Source organism: Gadus macrocephalus, chromosome 3 (assembly GCF_031168955.1).
Source record: "Gadus macrocephalus chromosome 3, ASM3116895v1".
Lineage (NCBI taxonomy): Eukaryota > Metazoa > Chordata > Actinopteri > Gadiformes > Gadidae > Gadus > Gadus macrocephalus.
The window spans coordinates 7340123-7362547 of NC_082384.1; the positions used below are offsets into that span (position 1 = coordinate 7340123).

Sequence of the window (22425 nt, forward strand, 5' to 3'; positions counted from 1 at the left end):
TGGGGAATTCAACACGCCATTTTTTATTATATGATTAATATGGTGACCGACTTCCAAGTGCAGTTCAAGTAAAAAGACGAGCAAGAACCTCGATATTGACGGCACGCATCTCTGGCAAGCAGTCAAAACCCAGATCTCTCGAGAGTAACGCACGAACAAAGTGTGACGATGGAGAACCTGCAGCCTTCAGAGACCCAACGAAGAAAACTGACAGGCCAAACATTGCAGAGTGAGGCCTCTCCGATTAGGCTACCTTAATTATCTCCAAATAAAAGGACAATCTGAAACCCAGTTTGAATGAACAGATTATTGTATTTCACTTATATTCAAATCGATATAAAAAAGCTGATTTACACGTGGTTTATATCGATTTGTTACAACGATCTATAATTAAATGTATTTTTCTATTCGTTGTGAACATGTTCAAATCACCAGCGCCGCTTGTTCATCTCCCGAAGGACGCTGGCGGGCATCGCCTGCAGCTGTGAGTTCCCTCCTCTCCATGGATGTGGAAATAGCCCCGCAACCCCACTCCCCTTCGTGGTCTCCGAGCTCTTTTCTCTTATCGCTTTATTGATTATTTCTACCAGTGGATGTCGTTGTTCGCCCACTTTACAAGCCGTTTACCGCTGTCACTCTCCAGATGAGCTGACCTCAGTTCCTTCATTCACTTTCTTGGGATGTGCGCTCTCTCACTCCACTAGTCGGATCAGCGGACGAGTGTGAGTGGGTGTGTGAGTGTGTGTTAGAGAGAGAGAGAGAGAGAGAGAGAGAGAGAGAGAGAGAGAGAGAGAGAGAGAGAGAGAGAGAGAGAGAGAGAGAGAGAGAGAGAGAGAGAGAGAGAGAGAGAGAGAGAGAGAGAGAGAGAGAGAGAGAGAGAGAGAGAGAGAGAGAGAGAGAGAGAGAGGGGGAGAGGGGGAGAGCGACAGTGGGAGAAACAGAGAGAGAGAGACAGCGGGAGAAACAGAGAGAGAGACAGCGGGAGAAACAGAGAGAGTGAGAGGAAGACACCATAAGGTTGAATGAAGCAATACGAGCAGGAGGAGATCAGGAGTAAACCACTGAGAGACAGATCTCAGATCCAGAAGAGCGTCTGTATCTCGAGCAGGACGTCGGAGAGGTTTAACAACTAAAACAATAAACAGGAGGAACACGTGAGAAACAGACATTTGGACAACTTCTCTGAACTGGAGGGCTTTTAATAACATTATTCCGAGGTAGGATTTATTTGATTTGATATGCTATTTGAACACCCATACGTTTGCTCTGGCCTTTTGAATATTGTTTTATTCTCTATATGCTGAGGATAAAAAGGAACAGCATAAAATAAAGATTGCGGGCAGAAGGTCTATATTTCAATCATTAAATAATTGTAAAATAATGATGCCGATTTATTATGAGGCTGGGCCGATACATCTGAGTAAAAAAAATCATTTTTTAAAGACGACCAGCCGCATCAAGCGCTTTGGTCTCCATTCTTATTTAAAACAAAAAAAATCCTATTTCTCGCTCCAAACTTCTCCTCACTTTTATTCTCCGGTTGTTTTCCCTCAGCGCCTGCGACGCGGAGGAAACAAAACCAGCGAACACACACCATCAACAACCATGCTGAGGGTGTGGGACGTGATGGTGACCCTGGTCACGGTGTCCCTGACCTGCCGCAGCGCGCTCGGCGGCTACGGGATGAGCATGTTCTCGGCGCAGACGTCCCCCCCGGACCCGTGCTACGACGAGACCGGGACCCCCCGGCGCTGCATCCCGGACTTCGTCAACTCGGCGTTCGGGAAGGAGGTGCGCGTGTCCAGCACGTGCGGCGTCAAGGCGCCCGGGCGGTACTGCGTGGTCTCGGAGAAGGGCGACGAGAAGATCCGGAGCTGCCACACGTGCGACGCCTCGGACCCCAGAAAGTACCACCCGCCGGCGTACCTGACTGACCTCAACAACCCCCACAACCTCACCTGCTGGCAGTCCGACAACTTCCTGCAGCACCCGCAGAACGTCACCATGACCCTGTCTCTGGGGAAAAAGTTCGAGGTGACCTACGTGAGCCTGCAGTTCTGCTCCCCTCGACCCGAGTCCATGGCCATTTTAAAATCGATGGACTACGGAAAGTCGTGGGTGCCCTTTCAGTTCTACTCGACCCAGTGCAGGAAGACGTACAACAAGCCCAACAGGGCGGCCATCACCAAGCAGAACGAGCAGGAGGCCGTGTGCACGGACTCCCACACCGACATGCACCCGCTGTCCGGGGGGCTGATCGCCTTCAGCACCCTGGACGGGAGGCCCTCGGCGCACGACTTCGACAACTCCCCCGTGCTCCAGGACTGGGTCACGGCCACCGACATCAGGGTCACGTTCAGCAGGTTGCACACATTCGGGGACGAGAACGAGGACGACTCGGAGCTGGCCAGGGACTCGTACTTTTACGCGGTGTCCGACCTGCAGGTGGGGGGCAGGTGCAAGTGCAACGGGCATGCCTCGCGCTGCGTGAAGGACCGGGACGGGGGTCTGGTGTGCGAGTGCAAGCACAACACGGCGGGGCCTGAGTGCGACAGGTGCAAGCCCTTCCACTACGACCGGCCGTGGCAGAGGGCGACCGCCAGGGAGTCCAACGAGTGTGTTGGTAAGTTATTTTCTTTTTCATGTATTTGCTATTGAGTCTGCAGAGGTACCGTGTTCTCGTTTGGGTCGCTCCGCTTTAGGCCCGCTTTGACCTCTCAAGAATCACAATTGTCGGATAGGTCTACACGTTTTTATTTGTTGTGGAGGTGGGTTACAGGCCTAGATGTTTAGGGTCAAAATAAAGGTTTGGAATGGGGCTGTCTGATTGGATAATTGTTTATTATAGACCTATTCTATTTGTAGAATAAACCCAAAGTGCAATATTGTTTTATTAATTTATGCATAATATAATTACAATATTAATATCATTATTATTGTTAATAATAATAATAATAATAATAATAATAATAATGCTATTAATAACAGTAACTTATAATAATTATTATGATCATGATTATTATGATTTGAAGGTTATTTAAAGTACTTGAAAGTATCAAGCTGTTTGCTATTAAAAATAACTCTTAACGAGATCCGATTCATTGCATGATCTGTTCATGCTGGCGCAAGTTCACCAGCAGAACATTTCGCTGCTGCTGTTGCCTTGGCCCAATGCACCGTAGTTGGGAAGCCATGCGTCCGTGCAGCTCGCTGCAGGCCGTGCGGAGTGCTCATGTGCGGAGGGGCGTCCAACAACCTCAAAGGACCACTGCCGCCTAATCATTCAAAGGAATATATTTTTTCTCGCGGTTGAACTTTACCACTGCAATAAAGCGATGCTCTCTAATTTATTTGAAGAGCTCTCTCTTGAAGCCCACCACGGTCGTAATTGAATGCAGATTTTCCTGTTCACATCATTATTTTACACATCAAAGTGAAGTCGACTAATGTGGGCAGTCAGGTGTTTGTGGTTGGTAATTGCAATTTATTTAGTGAATAACAATAATAATGATAATAATTATAATAATGATAATAATCATCATCATCACCATAATAATAATCTTCCTCATGATAATAATAATCATAATAATAATATTATAATTATAACAATGATACAATTTCAGACAACAATATATAGGCCTATCTTGAATTCCCAAATATATTAATGAAATGTAATAACAATCATTATGTTGTCTACAGTTTCACTTACTCATATTACTTACTTCATACAAATCCTTTTTTTTTCTAATAATTACGTCATTGGTAAAAATCTATTTCAAAATGGGGAAAAAAATTGCTTTTGTTATACATAAATAAATCTCTTTATGTCTCATTCCAACCAAAAGAAGTTCATCAAAGATGTTCTCCTACGTTAAAAACACACAACAGCATGCAGCTCTGTGGGATTGTGTGCTGCTTGTCTGAGGAGCACCCTGCCTCGAAGTGGGCTCAAAGTGACAGTGGCTTCAGTAGTGGTGTTTTATGACCTCCTGCTCCGGCCATCAGGACAGACATCAGACATATTATATGATGCTGGGGTGACTCACCTGCGTCCTCTTTTAATTTTTTCAAACAGCGAGCGTTGTAAAGATAAGACAACATAAACATCAACTGTGTGAAAAACTGGTTGAGATCTTGGGCTCAACGGGGTTAATCATGATGGTTGGTTTTTAAAGGTTTAGAATCAGTTGTACAGCGAGAACATTTGATAAAAGTGGCAAAATCTGAACACAACCTTGTACTATTTTAGTGATTTCTCTTTTTCGACAACACAACCAAACTGCATGGTAACAATCTCTCAGAAGCCCGCAGAGGAACTGTGTAACTGTACAACTTTATCTGCCGTTTAAACACAGTGCTGCTGTCTGCCGGATGCTTAGGCTTTATCACGATGAAGATCAGTGTCTGTGATGCAGGGAGAGGAGGAGGAGGATGAATAGGCAGGCGGGGAGGTGAAAGATACACATGTTGATAATGGAGATCGCCAGCGAGATCTCACCAGGGCCCCAGACAATCACTGACAGACACGGTCGACCGGCAGAACCCCCCCTCCCCCCACCCTCCAGCCTCTATTTTCCATTCTGCAGGAGACCTGTGTGGAGGCGGTGGAGGTGGTGGAGGTCTGATATTGTTTGACAGTCACCCGTAGCATATGTCATCTCTTCTGACACGCAGCAGCTGTGTTTAAAAGGTTTTTGTTTGCTGGTTTTGTCAAGTCCCAAAAAAAATAGGCACCGAGGCACGGGGCTCGCTTGGAAACTGAGTCGGAGTTGTTGGGACTCGGGGAGTGTGGCGAAATATCTGCCCCGTGCTGAATGAGCGTGGAGCTGCTACTTAAAAATGTGTGTTGTGTTAAGCGAGGGAAGGGTTAAAACCAATCTACGGGTGTTCCTGTAAGGAACATTGAATTGCCAAGTTTCAATAGGTTTCCCCACTCTGTTATCAGAAAATATCTTGTCACCAATGTGTCATAATCATAATTAGTCATCATTATTGTGTTATTGTTATTTTAAGTTAATTTAAGTGAATCAATTTCGTTCGTATGGACTTGCTGCAATCCACGAAATAGAAAAGCGGTAGGCTATAGAGCACAGAGGAGAAGCGACCACCTTCTCCATGTTGGACTGTGTTTTCAGCAGTCCTGCATGCATGGGATACTTCCAAAGCACACAAGCACACACACACACAGAGCTGTCACTCAAAGCATCCACTAGCTGTTAAGACACAACCACGGGCAGCACATTCCTCAATGTTACTTTTTGTTCGTTCTTTCTTTCTTTCTTTCTGCACGTGTGTGTGTGTGTTTGTGTGTGTGAGAGTTTGAGTTTGTGTGTGTGTGTGTGTGTGTGTGTGTATGTGTGTGTGTGTGTGTGTGTGTGTGTGTGTGTGTGTGTGTGTGTGTGTGTGTGTGTGTGTGTGTGTGTGTGTGTGTGTGTGTGTGTGTGTGTGTGTGTGTGTGTGTGTGTGTGCGTGTGTGTATGTGTGTAAGTGTTTCTGTATGAGTTTGTGTGTGTGTGTGTGTGTGTGTGTGTGTGTGTGTGTGCTTGTGTGTGCGTGTGTATGTGTGTAAGTGTTTCTGTGTGTGTGTGTGTGTGTGTGTGTGTGTGTGCGTGTGCGTGTGCGTGTGTGTGTGTGTGTGTTTGTGTGTATGTGTGTAAGTGTTTTCTGTATGAGTTGGTGTGTGTGACGGGTTGAAATGTTGTTGAAATGTAGCGCTGCGCTGCCTGGGGTCCGACTGCCCCCTCGCTAAAGCAAACAGATCGGCTTGAAAAGGAAAAGAAAACACTAGAGCCCGCCTCACACCTCGGGCCGAGGGCAGGCGCCGGGCGTGGGGTCGGGCCGGGGGGGGGGGGGGCGGCCCGGGTCACGGCAGGAGGATGGGGGGTTAGAGGACGGGTGGAGGATGGGGGTCCCAGAGTAGGAACCATCATGAAGGCAAGCATGAGTGAACACAGTAGAACAACAATGTCAAACTCAGAACTCCTAACTAAAAGCAGTCGAAGACCTGCGTCTGCAATGCACACGTGGAAAAGGCCCTTCTGAAAGGCACACCTGCTGAGGGGAAGGTTTTTAGCCCAGTGAGGGATGTGTCATGTTTTCCACTTGACAATTAGTAACGCGCTAAATCAAGACATCATCTTGGGAAGTGTCGCAAAATGCTTGGCTGTGCAAACTATGAGCATTCAAAGTAATTAAATATTAGGCTCACACACACACACACACACACACACACACACACACACACACACACACACACACACACACAGATTATGCGCGGTGTGCTCTCATGGGATGCACATTACTGATTGCTTCCATCAGGGCTTTTTAAAAGCGTGCGTGCCGGACGATGTGAATCTTCATATCCATTTGCGTTATCGATTCCTCCTGAGGCTACAACACAGGTTAAACCCTGGCCTCAGGGGCCGGGCGATGGTTCTGAAGAGGAACATGTTCTTCAGAGACTAAGCATGATGAGGACGCTGCGATTCACACACAGTGTTGGATCCCCCGACGTCACTTCCATCGTCCCTCGTACAAATATTATAGATGGAATCATGTTTAATATCGTTATTCCCTCTCAACCATGATCACCCAATTCCATGTCGTATACTGTCGATCGCTTCTTCTTTTTTTAAGGTTGTAAGCAGCTGAATAATTCAGAAAGATTAGACTAATGCAGGAGACCTTGATACACATGCAGTTGATATCCAGACGCTTCACCACGGAGCAGAGGGGGGAAGAGACTGATGAGAAGAGAGAACGAGGCAATAAAGAAGTACCAGGGCAGTATCTCCAGGGTCTGACCGCCAAGGAGTATACAAGCTTTAACACTTTCTGTCTCCTTCCTTTTTTCTCCCTGAAAAGCTCTCCACAAGCTCATGGTACTAAAAGGCTGGGGATATGTGGGATGGTAAATGCCAGCTGGGATCATTGTTATTCTTTACAGTAGCACTAGAACTCAACCAAAACCGTGTTGGCATGGCGATAGTGTATGTGTAGTGATGCTCATGCTTGCTCCTTCCGGCCTGGTCCTTTGTGTCATTGGTGCTCCAAAGACCCTGACTCCCCCCCATCCTCCTCCAACACAGACCTGCTGCCTGTCTTGTCTTGTTACAATCAAATAGACCAAATAAAACACAGTCCGCGTGGGAGTCCGAGTTGTCACATTGGCCAAAACCGTCCGGCACAAATGATGGACAAAGTCTCTTTGATGCTAATTACCATAATTCAGTAATATGTGCGCCAACCCCTCTTATTAAAATAGCACAAATGTTGGGATGAGTTTTTTTTTTATGAGGCTTTGAGTCCTCCTTCATGCCATAGTCCTTGAGACCCCTTACAACTCTGAGTATATTACTGCCATGGATAAATGTCAAATATGAATTAATTATAGCGAAATTCTCTTAATATTGCATTCTTGTAATATAAAAAAGTAGGAGCTCCGCTACGGTTTTCACAGATAGTGTGGCTTTTCAAATTCTCCCTGAAAATAGTGATTGATCTTAAAAAAAAAAAAAATCAGCCATCAAACTTCATGGCCAGCGATCACCTTCTTGCTCCAACTTCCAGCCTTTGAGATGACATTGCTATGGCAACAGCACCTCCATCCCCCCCGTGGTGGAGCCTGGGATCTGGTCAGGTGGGGTTAGACAGCACCGTGGCGGTCTGGTTAATGTTTGAAGCTTTTATTAAAACGGCCAGGCTTCATCTTCAAAGGTGCCGCCAACGAGTGAAGACGACAAACAAAAGCTATGGCGAGGGTGGTTGAACTTTGACCTCTGTTCCAACGCTATCCCAATTGAATCGCAGATTTAGTTTTTCTCTACTCACACCCGTTAGTCTGTGGAGCCTTTGGTCATAGACATTTAAACAGTATATACAGAATATAGTGTATAGTAAAAATAGTACCTAAACAGTGCATACAGAATATAGAGTATATAGAGTAGGATACACCAAATATAGGGGACATTTACAGCACATGCACACACACAGAACACACTCTCGCTCACTCTCTATCTCACGCTTGCCCGGCTATGGCTCTCATTCTCGCTCTCTCGCTCTCTTTCTTCCCATGTCTCTCTAGCGAGCGAGTAGCAAGCGGGGGTCTCTCTACCAGGTTGTGCTTATCAGTGTTTGTAAGTGTTTCGGCTGAAATAAGTCACTCAAAGATCAGCTGAGGAACTCCAGTGTCTCTCTGGGTATCTAAGCTGAGCTCTCTCCATCCAACAGGCACAAACATTACCACTAAGCCAGCACATAGTTTCAGCACGTTGAAGTTGAGCAACAGCTCAAAAAGACACTCACACACACACACGCACAAGAATGCACAGGCTCTCATGTGTGAGCGCACACACACACACACACACACACACACACACACACACACACACACACACACACACACACACGTGCACACATGTTCGCGCACACGCAGTCACGCACCCATGCACGCGCAAACAAACACACACACCCACACACACACACTCTTACATTATAGAAATGACAAACGGTAATTGACCCTCAACAAAATAAAGTGAAGTTGTTAAATGAAACAGTTTTAGAAAAATATGTATGGAATCTTGTGTGACAGCAAAAACATCTGAAAAAGCCTGTATATGGTTTTCATTAAATGGCTATACATACATTTTTCTATGAAGAGAGATTCCTGACTTTGGAGCGAGATCAAATGTACTCCTAAGTACGGTGATTTATGTACGAGTGCAGGCAATAAGTATGTGATAGACTCGGCGTGCGGACGCTGTTCTGTATCTTCGGCCTTGGAAAGATCTTGAAGCCATTACCGTTAGTATCTGGCTCCACGCTTTCTAAACCTGTGGTTTGTGCCCCAATGAAGCTTGTTCTAAAGAAGCAAATGATTTGAATAAAATTCCTGCCTTCCTCAGCTGAAAAACTTTGACGGTTTCTTTGAAGAACCGGGGCAGTTAATATGACAAACGTGACAATGTGACTGTGGACCCTACATATTAGACCCTACATATTTGGGATAATTATTACAATGTACGTGTGTGTGTGTGTTGTGTGTGTGTGTGTGTGTGTGTGTGTGTGTGTGTGTGTGTGTGTGTGTGTGTGTGTGTGTGTGTGTGTGTGTGTGTGTGTGTGTGTATGTGTGCACGAGTGTGCATGTGCGCGTGCATCTGTGTGTGTCTCTGCAAGTGTGCATGTATGTGTGTGTGTGTGGTGATGATCTTCAACTCTATAATCATCTTTTTCCTGGTTATCACAATGATGAAACATATGATCACCTCTGGGTGCTTGGAAGCATCCTTATCCACATCATCATTGTTATTATCCCCATCACTATTACTACGCAAATGCTCACCACCACTGTCTCTCTGTAAGTGTGTGTGTGTGTGTGTGTGTGTGTGAGTACATTTCCTATACACTGGGTGGGTGCATTTTGTACTCCTTAGACATTTCTGATCATCATATTTACATTAAACCGCAGAAGTACCTTGAAGATAAATATATGTATATCTATACATATACAGTATATGTATATATATGTATCTATATATTTATATATATATATAGTTGCATACGTACGTAGAACAATGGAAAGTTAGATAGATAGATACAAAGATAGTTAGAGATATTGAGATAGATAGATAGACAGGCTCGCAGACAGAGAGAAAGCCACAGGACTTTTGGACGTTTTCTTGGCTCAGTCTGATACAGACTAAAATGTTGAGCGATTAATCTCCTCTGTTCATACCTGTCTGCTCCGTCTGCAAAAAACCCGATACGGACTGTAGACACTGTGTTACTTTTTGTGTTTGGAAATGTAACAGAGAAGGAGTGAGAGTGTGAAAGAGAGTGTGTGTACTGTCTCTCTGTTCAGGATGTGGGCAGGCTTGGTCGCCTGGGGCCTCGTCAGTTAATGAATTAATTGGTGAGTTGATGGTGTGGTGAAAACACATCTCTGCCCAGAGGGGATGGCTCACACTTCTGCAAGAGTGGCGTGTGCCTTTGACATTTTTTGTGTGTGTTTGTGTGTGTGCGTTCCACATTCTTCCAAATTGTATTGACGCTGATCCGGATTCTGTGGATGTGTGTTTAAACTTGTATCCTTCATATATTCTTATCTAAGCTTAACATTTGTGCATGCTGAGTATAGCTCGGAGAAGGGGGGACTAAGACTCAAAATGCCCCCCCCTGAACCTCTCCAGCTTACGCACTAACCGATGCCATTCATTTACTCGGCATAGAACCAGGGCTCTGCAGACCTGTTTGTGTGAGTGTGTGTGTGTGTGTGTGTGTGAGTGTGTGTGTGGTGGGGACCTCCACTCTGTGTGGTAACAGAGCTGATTCATGGCTGCCGTACTTGTGTCTGAGCTGTCCTGCCTGTTAAAGTGTCAAAGCATCATTAACAGGGGTTATAAAAAGCCCTAGTAAACAGGGGAGGGAAACCCAGTGTGTCTGTGAGTGTGCCCTGTGTGTTTATGTGTGTGTGTGTGTGTGTATGTGAGTATGTGCATATGTGTGTGTGTGTGTGTGTAGGTTGTGTGTGTGTGTGTGTGTGTGTGTGTGTGTGTGTGTGTGTGTGTGTGTGTGTGTGTGTGTGTGTGTGTGTGTGTGTGTGTGGTTGGCCGGTGGGCCAGCAGTGCTGTGGAACATCAGGGCTGGCGACGTCATCAGCTCTGTGAGGTAGTAGGTAGCCAGTGTTATCCAGGAGGAGGGAGGGAGAGAGAGAGAGAGAGAGAGAGAGAGAGAGAGAGAGAGAGAGAGAGAGAGAGAGAGAGAGAGAGAGAGAGAGAGAGAGAGAGAGAGAGAGAGAGAGAGAGAGAGAGAGAGAGAGAGAAACTAAATAAATGGTGGGGAAGAGAAGCAACCGGCCCAAATGGCGAAGGAGAAAATTAAATAAAGAAATAACGAGCAATTAAGTAGTGGGGTTATGCAGCGGTTCTCTATGATTTATATACAGGGTTTCTCACAGTTGATATATTCTGACATTAAATGATTCCAGCACAGTCATACAGAGATTAACCATACAAATATTTGCTCTAAGGTCCACTATAGCTATGTGTGTGTGTGTGTGTGCGTCTCTGATGGTCAACACTGTCACTATGACAGCGTGGTATTATCACCATACCATGCTTGATAGTTAGTGACCCTATGTGACCCTATTGTGGCCTATTGTCTCTTGATCTAGGAAAAGGCTTGTTTGGCTATTACTTCAAAGAAAGCAAAATGACCAATATCTGATATATATCTGTTGGTTGTGTTCTTGTATGTGTGTGTGTGTGTGTGTGTGTGTGTGTGTGTGTGTGTGTGTGTGTGTGTGTGTGTGTGTGTGTGTGTGTGTGTGTGTGTGTGTGTGTGTGTGTGTGTGTGTGTGTGTGTGTGTGTGTTGTAGCATAATTCACACAGAATACAAACAGGCCACATATGCCCATGCCAATTAAAGAGGCTTCTTTCTCACGCTAAGGAGGCATCCTGAGCCTAGGGAGACGTCCAGCTCATACAGGAGGCCATTCATTGTGTGTCAATTCTAGAGATACGAGCGGTCAAGATGTTCGAGAGACCCAGAAGCTCAAGGCCACAAGAACAAGTGTAATTCCCGCACATTGCCACCAACCAAGTTGCAATGCCAACACATAGCCGCAAGGTACAGCATAAAGACACATACGGTTATCCAGGGGGGCGGGAGTTCAGCACCACGCTTTGCCAATCAGAGCATATAACTGAGTCCACGACCGCTCACTAGATAAGTCACAACACATAGCCCAGGGGGTCCAGAACGCTCCAGGTAATGCATCTATCAGATGCCCTACTAAGTGTATCTCCACGCGTGCATAATACAATTCCTCTCCTTTTGCCTCATAGAGACTAGTCCGAACCTTTACCAAATAAAGTGATTTAAAGCAATCCTGACTCTGACGCAGACTTTTTCCACGCGTTTGCGTGTGCATGCGTGTGTGTTTGACTGTGTTTGTGTTTCCAGTGCACATGCAAGTGTGAAGTGGAATGCAGACTTGTGGGAGGGCACTTAGGGGAAAGTTTACGAGGTCATCTCAATTAGCCAGCAGTGATTTCAGGTTAATCCATCACTCATTGGCCCCCATAGATAAGACAGTTAGCTCTGCCCTTTGTTTCTCTCTCTCTCTCTCTCTCTCTCTCTCTCTCTCTCTCTCTCTCTCTCTCTCTCTCTCTCTCTCTCTCTCTCTCTCTCCCTGTCTCTTTCTCTTTCCAGGCATTCCCCCCTCCAGCTCTTTCGCTCTCCTTCTTTCAAACCCCGTGCCGATAGAGACAGAGCTTTTAAAATACGCACTCTGTGTCCTCTCTCTTTCTCTTTCTCCGTCTCTCCTTCCCCAGTGTGTAAAGGACAGCGGTACATTTACTAGTGCCCTCTAGGGGGAATACAGAAGGTGCAGAACAGAAACGCTCGGCGATGATACTGCCAGACACTTGCCTTCTCCGTTAACCTTCAGTACCACACTCCTACCCCCTCTCTCTCTCTCTCTCTCTCTCTCTCTCTCTCTCTCTCTCTCCCTCTCCCTCTCCCTCTCCCTCTCCCTCTCTCTCTCTCTCTCTCTCTCTCTCTCTCTCTCTCTCTCTCTCTCTCTGCTCGCCCTCACTTGTGGGATTATACAGCCAATTAATAAGACTGGGTGTCCAACTGGGTTCAGATAAAAGCCCTGCCTCAGCTTATTTAGCCCCTGTGAAGAAGCTCCATTATAGAGAGAGAGAGAGAAAAAATGAGGGAGAGAGAGAGGGAGAGAAAGAGAGAGGGAGAGAGAAAGAGGAAGAGAGGGGGGTGCTTATATTGAATACAATTTAAACAGCCCTGTGTGTGTCTGTGCGTGTGTGAGCGTCTTTGTGTGTGTTGGCGTGTGTGTGCGCGCGCGTCTTTGTGTGTGTGTTCGCGTGTGTGTTTTTGTCCGTGAGTGTATGTGTTTTTGTGTGTGTGCGTGTGTGTGTGTGCGTGTGTGCGTATGTGTGTGTGTGTGTGTGTGTGTGTGTGTGTGTGTGTGTGTGTGTGTGTGTGTGTGCGTGTGCGTGTGCGTCTCTCCCTCACCCCACGTGTCCGAATAGGTCATCAGACTCGCTGCTTCTCATAACAAGAGGGCCGTATCACTGTGGGACAGTTCAGCCCGCAGTGAGGTCTAATTAAGAGCGTACTCGGCAAGGAAGTGGAGTCATTACTGCTAATATTCAGGGTTAGGAGTGTCAGGTCATTACCCCAGAGCCTCATTCTGGGAATTAATTTGCTCGCAGTCCCTGTTCCAGCCCCCTTCTGTATTCCTCTGTGACACTTTTGTTTTCTCACCAAGCGTCCCGGTCCCATGGTCACGTACGGCCGATAGCTGGCCTCTTGTTGTGGTTGCCACTGGTCAGAGCTGTCTGTGTTGTCCTATTGGACAAGACTACATGTTGGATAAGATACTGATGTATGAGAGAGTTGACTCTCCAGGTGTGTGCTCGATAGAGAATTGGAGAATTCTACCTTCTTCAGATTTTCTCTTATGTTCATTTCTTTTCACTTTGACAAACGTTGCTGTGTGTTTGTTCCGCCTGTTGTCAAGAGATCCCATTGGCTGAGGATGAAGTCCGTAGGTGGGTGAATAAGACACGGCTGTCCTGTGTCTCTAGAGGGGGATTGAAGCTGAGAATAAATCACACTTTTGGTTGCATCATGACCGGAGGGTTGCAAGTTGGAGCCTTGGCCCCTCCGGACATAAATGTAGAGTCGTGCTTGAGCAATATCGTCGAAATAAAGTGAAGGCTAACTTTGGCGTCTTGAATTATATATATCTTGCTGTCTTTTCTTTAGTTAGCTAAGTTTAGGCAACCTAGCTGTTGCTGCAATGTTGAACATGCAGCAACAGCTAGTCATCATATTGACAGACGACAGTGGTTCAAGAAGCGTAGTCTGTGTGTTTAACAATTTAGCTGTCATAAATTTGGAACCATAAAATGTTTCACTTTCACCACGTCGACCAAAGCCCAATTTACTAAATGTTTATGTTGTTGCAAATCTACATGTATACAAGGCAACTCAAGTGACCGACCACACTGGAATGCACAGCACACCACCTAGTCATATTAAGAGTACCAACATAGTAGGCTTCAGGGAAATGAGACAAAACAAATGAAACTGATAGGGGCCCGGAGTGAGGGCCAGCACATGTAGATGTAACGACCCGCTTCTTCTGTATCACCTCTCTCTCCCTCCCCCTCTCTCTCCCCTCCCGCTCTCTGTCTCTCTGTCCGCCTCTCACCCACTCTCTGCTGCCCCCACTCTCCCTCTGTCTTCTCTCCCACTGTCTGTCTCCCTGTCTGTCTCTCACTCTCTCTCCACCCCCTCTCTCTCCCTCTCCCTTCTCTCCCTCTGTCTGTCTCTCACTCTCTCTCTCCACCCCCTCTCTCTCCCCCTCTCTTCTCTCCCGCTGTCTGTCTGTCTGTCTGTCTGTCTGTCTCTCTCTATCTCTCCCTCCCTCGCCCTCTCTCCCTCGCATTATGTGCTGTGCTGAGAACAGCTTGCCATTGGAGCTCTCTTATAGTGGGTTTCTTTGCTTACTTTCCTTGGCAGAGGGCAGCCCTCCCCGTGGCTAATTGCCTTCACCTGATGATTTAATTACATTGAGGTCTAGGGTTTCTGGTTCTCTCCGTCTCCCTGTCCCCTGACAGTATCCTTCCTGCCACAGTCAGAAGCGTCAGAGTCGGTTAGACAAAGTGCTGAGTTTTTGCTAGAAAACAGTTGAGTCTATAAAGACGTAAGGACTAAGGAAAATGCCCTTTGTAAGACGGCTGCTGATGTTGCAATCTGAGAGAGAGAGAGAGAGAGAGAGAGAGAGAGAGAGAGAGAGAGAGAGAGAGAGAGAGAGAGAGAGAGAGAGAGAGAGAGAGAGAGAGAGAGAGAGAGAAGGAGGGAGAAAGAGAGAGAGGGATAGGAAGAGAGAGAGAGGGAGAGAGAGCACGAGAGAGGGAGAGGGAGAGGGCGAGAGAGACACACAGTGGTCAGTTTTACCCATATGCATTTGGGGGGTGGTATTGTTTTCCTACTTTAAAAGTGTGTGTGTTTGAGTGTGCATGCGTGTGTTTGAGAGAGAGCAAGAGAGCGCGCCTGAGTGTGTGCGTATGTGCGTGTATGCGCGCACGTGTGTGCATTTTCATGTCTGTTTGTGTTAATGTGGGTTTCGGTGCATGCCAGCGGGCCACAGTGTGCACCAACAAGTCTGCGTGCGTAAGTGCAAGTGTGTGCGCGCATATCCATGTGTGTCTACGTGTGCAGAGGTCAATTGCGTATTGCCACAGCAAACCGCTGTGGTTGTGTGGTTGTGGAAGCGGTGCAGTGAAAACGTCTGCTGCCCCATCAGTGTCACAACCGATCAGAGGGGATTGGAGCAGCTGCTGTTATGTCATAGGCTGTTGTTCCTCCGAACCCGTCCCGCTTCTCCTATTTTAGGCTCGGGCGTCCAGCGTTCAGACAAAGCCAAGAGCTGTTGGTCAGCTGGAGCTGCTTCTCACAGTCCGGCTTGTTTTAATTCATTGTTTTGCTGCCAAACTATTCTACATCATCAGTTAGAGTCAGGCAACAGATGTTGCATTTAATTTATTTGATTTACTATTGTATCGTTATTATTATTATTATTATTATTATTATTATTATTAATAATAATAATATTACTATTAATAATAATAATAATAATATTATTATTATTATAATTATTGTTTTTGTATTTTATTGCTAATATCATTATTAATACTAGTTATATTATTATTATTGTTATTCGGGTTTTATTACAAATATAATTATTTGAATTGTGTATTATTATTATTATTATTATTATTAATAATAATAATAATAGTTATTATATTATCATAATTATCCACATTATCATCATGCCTATCATTCTAAGGAGTAGATCGGTTCGTTCCTAGATCATCTCCTGCTAGCGCTCTTCTGAAGAACATGTCTGCAGCTATGTGGTTGAGATCCAGTGACTCACGCAGCGCTGATGAAACGTACAACATTCTTCTGTTTCTGGTTCCTAGGGGCACCATGAGGGTTTTAAGGGGAGCTGCATGCGCAACACATTATCATGGATTCCTTGATCCTTGTTGCACTCTCTCGCTTTCTCTTAAGAGACTCGAGCTGAACCCGCTGTAAAAACCAACAAACACACAAACCCCACAACCAAAAGATATTGCATATTAACCTCCCCTATCTTACGCTCACAGCTGTCGCCAGGAGCAAGCCTCGAAGAACACAACGCCCCAAAGACTCAAACTATATCCCCGACATATTCACAAAAGTTTCTCCATAGCACAACACAAAACTTAAGGAATATTGTTGCAAATATATCAAAATTAAAAATTAAAGTTAACGGATTCAGAATTCAGCCCAAAAAATATCTAGGTTCAGTTTTAATTTCTGTATCAGGTGTTAATAAGAAGGGGGGGGGGGCAGGGGTTAGCTAGCCATCTCACACCACAGCAGTGGAGCAGGGGAACTGAACAGACTGGTCTGGTGTGGAGGAGATCAGGGCAGCGGCCGCTCATAATACAAAGACTTCCCACCTGGATCCATCAGTCAATACGTTCCTATACACCTACTATATACATGCTGTAGCGTGTGTATACGTGTACACAGGTCGGTAAACCACGTAGGTCTTTGTCGGAGAGCCTCACCCTGGGTCAGCCGTTGCTCAGCCCCGCTCTCCCATCCTTTTAAAAGGTCATCTTGTTCATCTGCAGTTGGTAGTTTGTTATGTTTTCCCTCTCGGCTGACGGGCTGTCCCCCCCCCCCCCCTACTCGCCCGGTCCTGGCAGCATCCCCGGTCTCTCTCTCTCTGTCCTCCTGGGCTCATGTCACAGTGTGGCCCCTCGTCTACATGCAGCTCAGGCACCCAGGCAGTGTCAGCTGGTAGCAAGCGTGCACGAGACTGCACGAGCACAAGAGGCCGTCCGTCTTCGTTTTCTTCTTCTTCTGGCTATTTATCCGTTTACAAGTGTCTATTTTTTTCCAACCGAATCTCCAGTCAAATAATCAACCAGGCGTTCAGTGTTGCAACACAAATGTCCTCATGAGTAAATATATAATCGTGTTGCCGGCACCTTAGAATTCCTTTTTCCTGGCGCATCTTATCCCAGTCTCTTGAAGAAATATGAAATTAATATTTAATATTTTGGTTAGTGTAAGTGTTTCCCTAAATTCCCAATAAGACATTGCAATATCCAATAGCAGGATTCCAATAACGATGTTAACAACATACACACTAGTCATTAAGACGGAGAAGAAGAATCTGGTCCCATTGGGTCTGCGTAGGGTCTGTGTTTATCAGGGAGTGCAGGACCATAAAGCTTCGTTACCTGATAGATGGTAATCCCACGGAACATTCCGGACTCTTCCCTGATCTACAGATTTATCTGCCTAACCTCAAGGCACCAAGCGCTTGTGTGAAAGGTTTACAAAAGGAGGTGAGGCTGGGATGGCCGTCTCCCATTAAAAACACGTGTGGGGAACAAAGACTAGGGAAAAACACAAAAAGCACTAAACCAATCCTTTGTGTGTGTTGTTGGACCTTGTCTTTTACCGAGCTCATCCCAGAGTCAGGGCCTGTGTCGGCTTGACAACCGGAAAAAGACAGAGAGTAGAATCTAGCTCTGTGATGGTTGCCTGTCCGCAGGGCTCTTATTAAGAAGTCATCTCATCTTCACACCTTCTCCAACTCCCGCCTCCCACTCCAAAACGCCACTCAAACACCTCACGTTTGACTCAGTGCAGGTGCTTGTTTTAGTATTTCGTTTTCCTAACAGCGTTGGAATGGACCTGCTCTCTAATTGCGGCAGCTTTGTGTAATTAGAGTGATTCACAGCCCAATGAAACGGGGGATTCTGGGTACGAGAGCGGCGCCCGTCCTCCCGGACTGACAGCATCAGCCCCCCGGCTTGGCGGCTCCAGAGGAGGGCCCCGCCAGGAGTTGTCAGGGCCCTGAGCGCGGTGAATCCCTGGTCCTCATGGCAACCAAACTTCAGCGTAAACAGACCAGAGGTGATGTTGAAACATGAGGGCCGACCCTCCGCTGTTCCTTCGTCGTGGTTCTGAGGGTTTGTGTGTGTGTGTGCGTGTGTGTGTGTGCGTGTGTGTGTGTGTGTGTGTGTGTGTGTGTGTGTGTGTGTGTGTGTGTGTGTGTGTGTGTGTGTGTGTGTGTGTGTGTGTGTGTGTGTGTGTGTGTGTGTGTGTGTGTGTGTGTGTTTTTTGGGGGTCCGCAGGCGAAGAAGGCTGGGTCAGATGACGTCTCCAGTATAAAACAATGGAGGAACAGAGCAGTGTTGTCGTGGCCCGGACAGCCGTGTTAATGGCGTTTTCCAAAGGAGACGTCAACACACATCGAGGTGCGACGTTCCCCGAAGCCCCCGGTAATCACGTAGCGCATGCGAGGTCGGGATGTATAAAAACCATCATGGCAGGGTCTGCCGCGAGGACTTGAAAAGGAGGCCCGCTGCTCCAGTGAACCAGCAGTCAAACACAATCTGTTCTTACGGCCTCGCCGGCAGCGGCCCACGCTAGCACCGCGGTAAACCCTGGCACGGCCACTCGCCCAGGAATCCCTGGCTCTCGCCCCCCTCCACATCCGTTCACACGTGAACCTTCCTCTCCCGGGCCCTGGGGGATCTGCCCCCCCCCCCCCCAAGAGCGCTCACCTCTTTCTTCCCTGACGGACACAAACTGTCCGTCCAGCCTGCGCTTGTCGCGTCGAGTTCCCGCGCGGCGTGGCGAGCCGGCTAACGCTAATAGACACGTACAGTGAGCGCTCAGCGCCCTGTCCAAAGGCCCCTGCCAAACACCACGCGGCCCTTTCAGCCGGTATTATGTTATCACACACAGCCGGGCGCCATCCGGCCCGCCGCGGGCCCGGGAGGAGACAGCGCTCTGAGAGAGGTGCCTCCGTGCAGACCAGCGCCACCACCCAACTGTCAGCTCCTCGGGCCCGCAGAGACAGCTGCTGGGAGCCCGTATTGTTCAGCGCAGGGCCCTTGGAATCCTTATTCAACCTAAAGACGCACACACACACACACACACACACACACACACACACACACACACACACACACACACACACTCACACTCTTTTAATTGCTCCGAGGCTGAATGGAACCTGCCACCGTCAGCCTCAACCCATGGCATCTTTATGGCATAGCTCACACACACACACACACACACACACACACACACACACACACACACACACACACACACACACACACACACACACACACACACACACACACACACACACACACACACAATACATGCACAATGCCTGACAAACATACAAGCACACAGATATAGACATGCACACACAATACATTCACACACATAAACACACGCACGCACATACACTCCGAACCTCCGTGGCCCCAGACCCTTGGCCCTGACTCCGGGGCCCGCAAGACACCACTGTACGCCGCCACTCATTTGTCCAATCCCCTTCAATTGGAGGAGATGTTTTCCAGGCAGTGGTACTTTATCTTGGTATTACTCACCCAAATAAACCCACACACACATAAGCACATGTTTGCTTGCAGGCACACACACACACACACCACACACACACACACACACACACCATATGCAATCATGCACACACACACACACACACACACATCACACACACACACACACCATATGCAAGCACACACACACACACGCACGCACGCACACACGCACATACACACACACACACACACACACACACACACACACACACACACACACACACACACACACACACACACACACACACACACGCACACACACCACACACTTATAATTGCCTACACACACAGTCACATACATATTCCCAAACATGCACAAGCCCAGGCATACACACATGCTCTCCCAAACACACACATACACACACACACACACACACACACACACACACACACACACACACACACACACACACACACACAGACTCACATGCACAAAGCTTGCACTACTCAAACAAAAGGTTGTTGATTACTCAGCCAGCGGCTGGCCCACAGATCACAGGCCGATCCCGTTCCAAACTGGCCCATTATGAGAGCTCGGTATGGGGTGGAAGTGTTGCAGGGGCCCCACGGCAGCCTGTCTAAGTAGGGTTGAGGACCCTCATTGTGTTTGTGTGTGTGTGTGTGTGTGTGTGTTTGTGTATGTGTGTGTGTGCGTGTGCATGTTTGTGTGCGTGTGTGTGCACGTGCGCTCCCATGCTGTGAAGCCTAATGAGGGGCAGGTCAGCCATTAAACGGGCGTTAATGCGGGAAATCGCAGGTCATTAGCCGGGTCTTTGTTGTTGTGACTCCATGTGGCTGGTTGCGCTGCTGCGCTAGGGAAGTCCTGCACAGCCCCCCCATGGGAAGCAGAGAGACGGACGTCCACCAGCACATGGATGCTGGCTCTGGAGCACAAGGACGGCGTCAATGCTGCCTTTAAATACATCATGTCAGGCAGAAATGCAGTCTGTAAATGCACGTTGTGATGCTGTCATGCGGCCTGTAAATGCATCATGTAATGCATCTTGTGATGCAGCCTTTAAATTCACCATGTAAAGCATCATGTAATGCACCCTCTAAATTAATTCCGTAAGGTGTTTTGTTTTGACATTTGAGCTATGTCATCAAATACGGTAGTGGTTTAAATGTCTATGCTGACGTGTGTGTTGCTGGACAAAACAACGTGTTAATTACCAACTAAGAATAAAGACCTGCTTCCTTCATGGATGCCAGCAGAAAAGTATTTAAAAGTATTCCCTTTTCAGGACTTAAAACCAGCACACGCTGAACAGGGAATTCATATTCGTATAACATTACGAAAACACAACCATAACTTTTCTTTCAATCATTTTGGGCTGATCCACTGCATGAAGGTCAGTGTATTGCAAATCCCTCCCACATCACATCCCCCTGAGCTCCGGCTGACAGCTGCCCCTTTTTTGGGATGAATCATTTATACAAATACAAAAGTATACATTTTTGTAATACCGATAGCTTTTAAGGCTTCCACACTTCATTCGCACCCGTCCAGAAAAGGCAGTACATCACAGATCAGGCGTCGGGCTCCGCTGCAGCCTGCGTGTACACTACACAGCCTGCGCAGGGAGACTTCTGACTGCTGAATTATGGAAGAGAGACAGCGGGGCATAAATAAACAGCTTAACTCACGTTAAAAAGAGGGGCGAGGCGGTGGGGAGTAGCGCTGCCGGCTGGAGGGGAACCTCCCAGCTTTGTGTACACGTGGGATCTGCTGTCTGCGCTGGAGGACAGCATGAGGGTTATGTTGCTGAGCGTCATGGAGGTTGATTTGTCTGAGCAGCACCCTGAGACACGGAGAGAGCTGCCTGATGAACCGCAACGCACTCGGCCATCTGAAGCACTGTGCTGTTTAGTTTTTCTCTTCTGTTTCTCTTCTTCATCTCGTCTTTTCTGTGTCTTTTTCTGTATCTCTTCATCTCTCTATCTCTTTCGGTATCATTCATTTCTCTATCTCTTCCTGAATCTCTATTTTGGATCTGTTACTGTAACTTTCTGTATCTATTTTTCTGTATCTCTTATTGTAACTTTCTCTTATTTTCTTATTTTCATTTCTCGGAATCTATTTCTCTATCCCTTTCTGTATCAATTTCTATCTCTTATTTGTTATCAATTAATTTCTGTATCTTTTTATTTCTCAATGTCTTTTTTCTTTTCCATATATTTCTCAATCTCTTTTTTGGCCATCATCCCTTCTGTCCTTTCAGTATCTCGATTTATGTTTGTCATTGAGACTCTCTCTCTCTCTCTCTCTCTCTCTCTCTCTCTCTCTCTCTCTCTCTCTCTCTCTCTCTCTCTCTCTCTCTCTCTCTCTCTCTCTCTCAGTCTCTCAGTCTCTCAGTCTCTCTGATGCTGTGTCGTTCCTCAGTGTCCTCTATTATACATGCAAGGACTGGGGAGAAAAGTCCTTCTTTGGGAGCAGCGCAGGTGGAAGGGTTTAGCCAGGGTCAGTTGAGAGCGGGCAAGCGAGAGTGGAAAAAGTGTGGGGGGAGCAGGGGGAGAGGAAGAGAGAGAGGGGGGCTGGGGAAAGGGCGAGGGAGACCCAGAGGGCTCACAGGAGGCCAAAGTGCTACCGCTAATTGGGTGCAATAAGGAATTAAATTAGCCTGATATAATCTCTACAGTGGGCAGCCCGTACTCCTCTGCCTTTCACCCCCCCCCCCCCCCCCCCTCCCACAAACACACACACGCACACACACACACACACACACACACACACACACACACACACACACACACACACACACACACACACACAGTTTCCCAAGCACCCCTCCTCCCTTTCACTTCTGCGCTCCTTCCATCCTCTCCCTCTCCCTCCCTCCCTCTCCCTCTCCTCCTCTCCCTCTCCTCCTCTCCCTCTCCGTCTCCTTCTCTCCCGCTCCT

The 22425-nt window shown here is 47.1% G+C and overlaps 1 protein-coding gene across 2 annotated transcripts in view; it reads left to right on the forward strand.

Annotated features, from left to right (window-relative positions):
- The first annotated feature begins 936 nt into the window (after positions 1-936).
- LOC132453876 (netrin-1) overlaps positions 937-22425 on the forward strand; it is a 57252-nt gene continuing 35763 nt past the window's right edge. The window contains exons 1-2 of one of the 2 annotated variants that reach the window (XM_060046925.1): positions 937-1217; positions 1555-2623. In XM_060046925.1, the coding sequence (XP_059902908.1) occupies positions 1606-2623 (1018 nt within the window). In that variant the 5' untranslated portion in view covers positions 937-1217; positions 1555-1605. The remainder of the gene's footprint in view (positions 1218-1554; positions 2624-22425) is intronic. The other variant, XM_060046924.1, reaches the window with a different exon arrangement.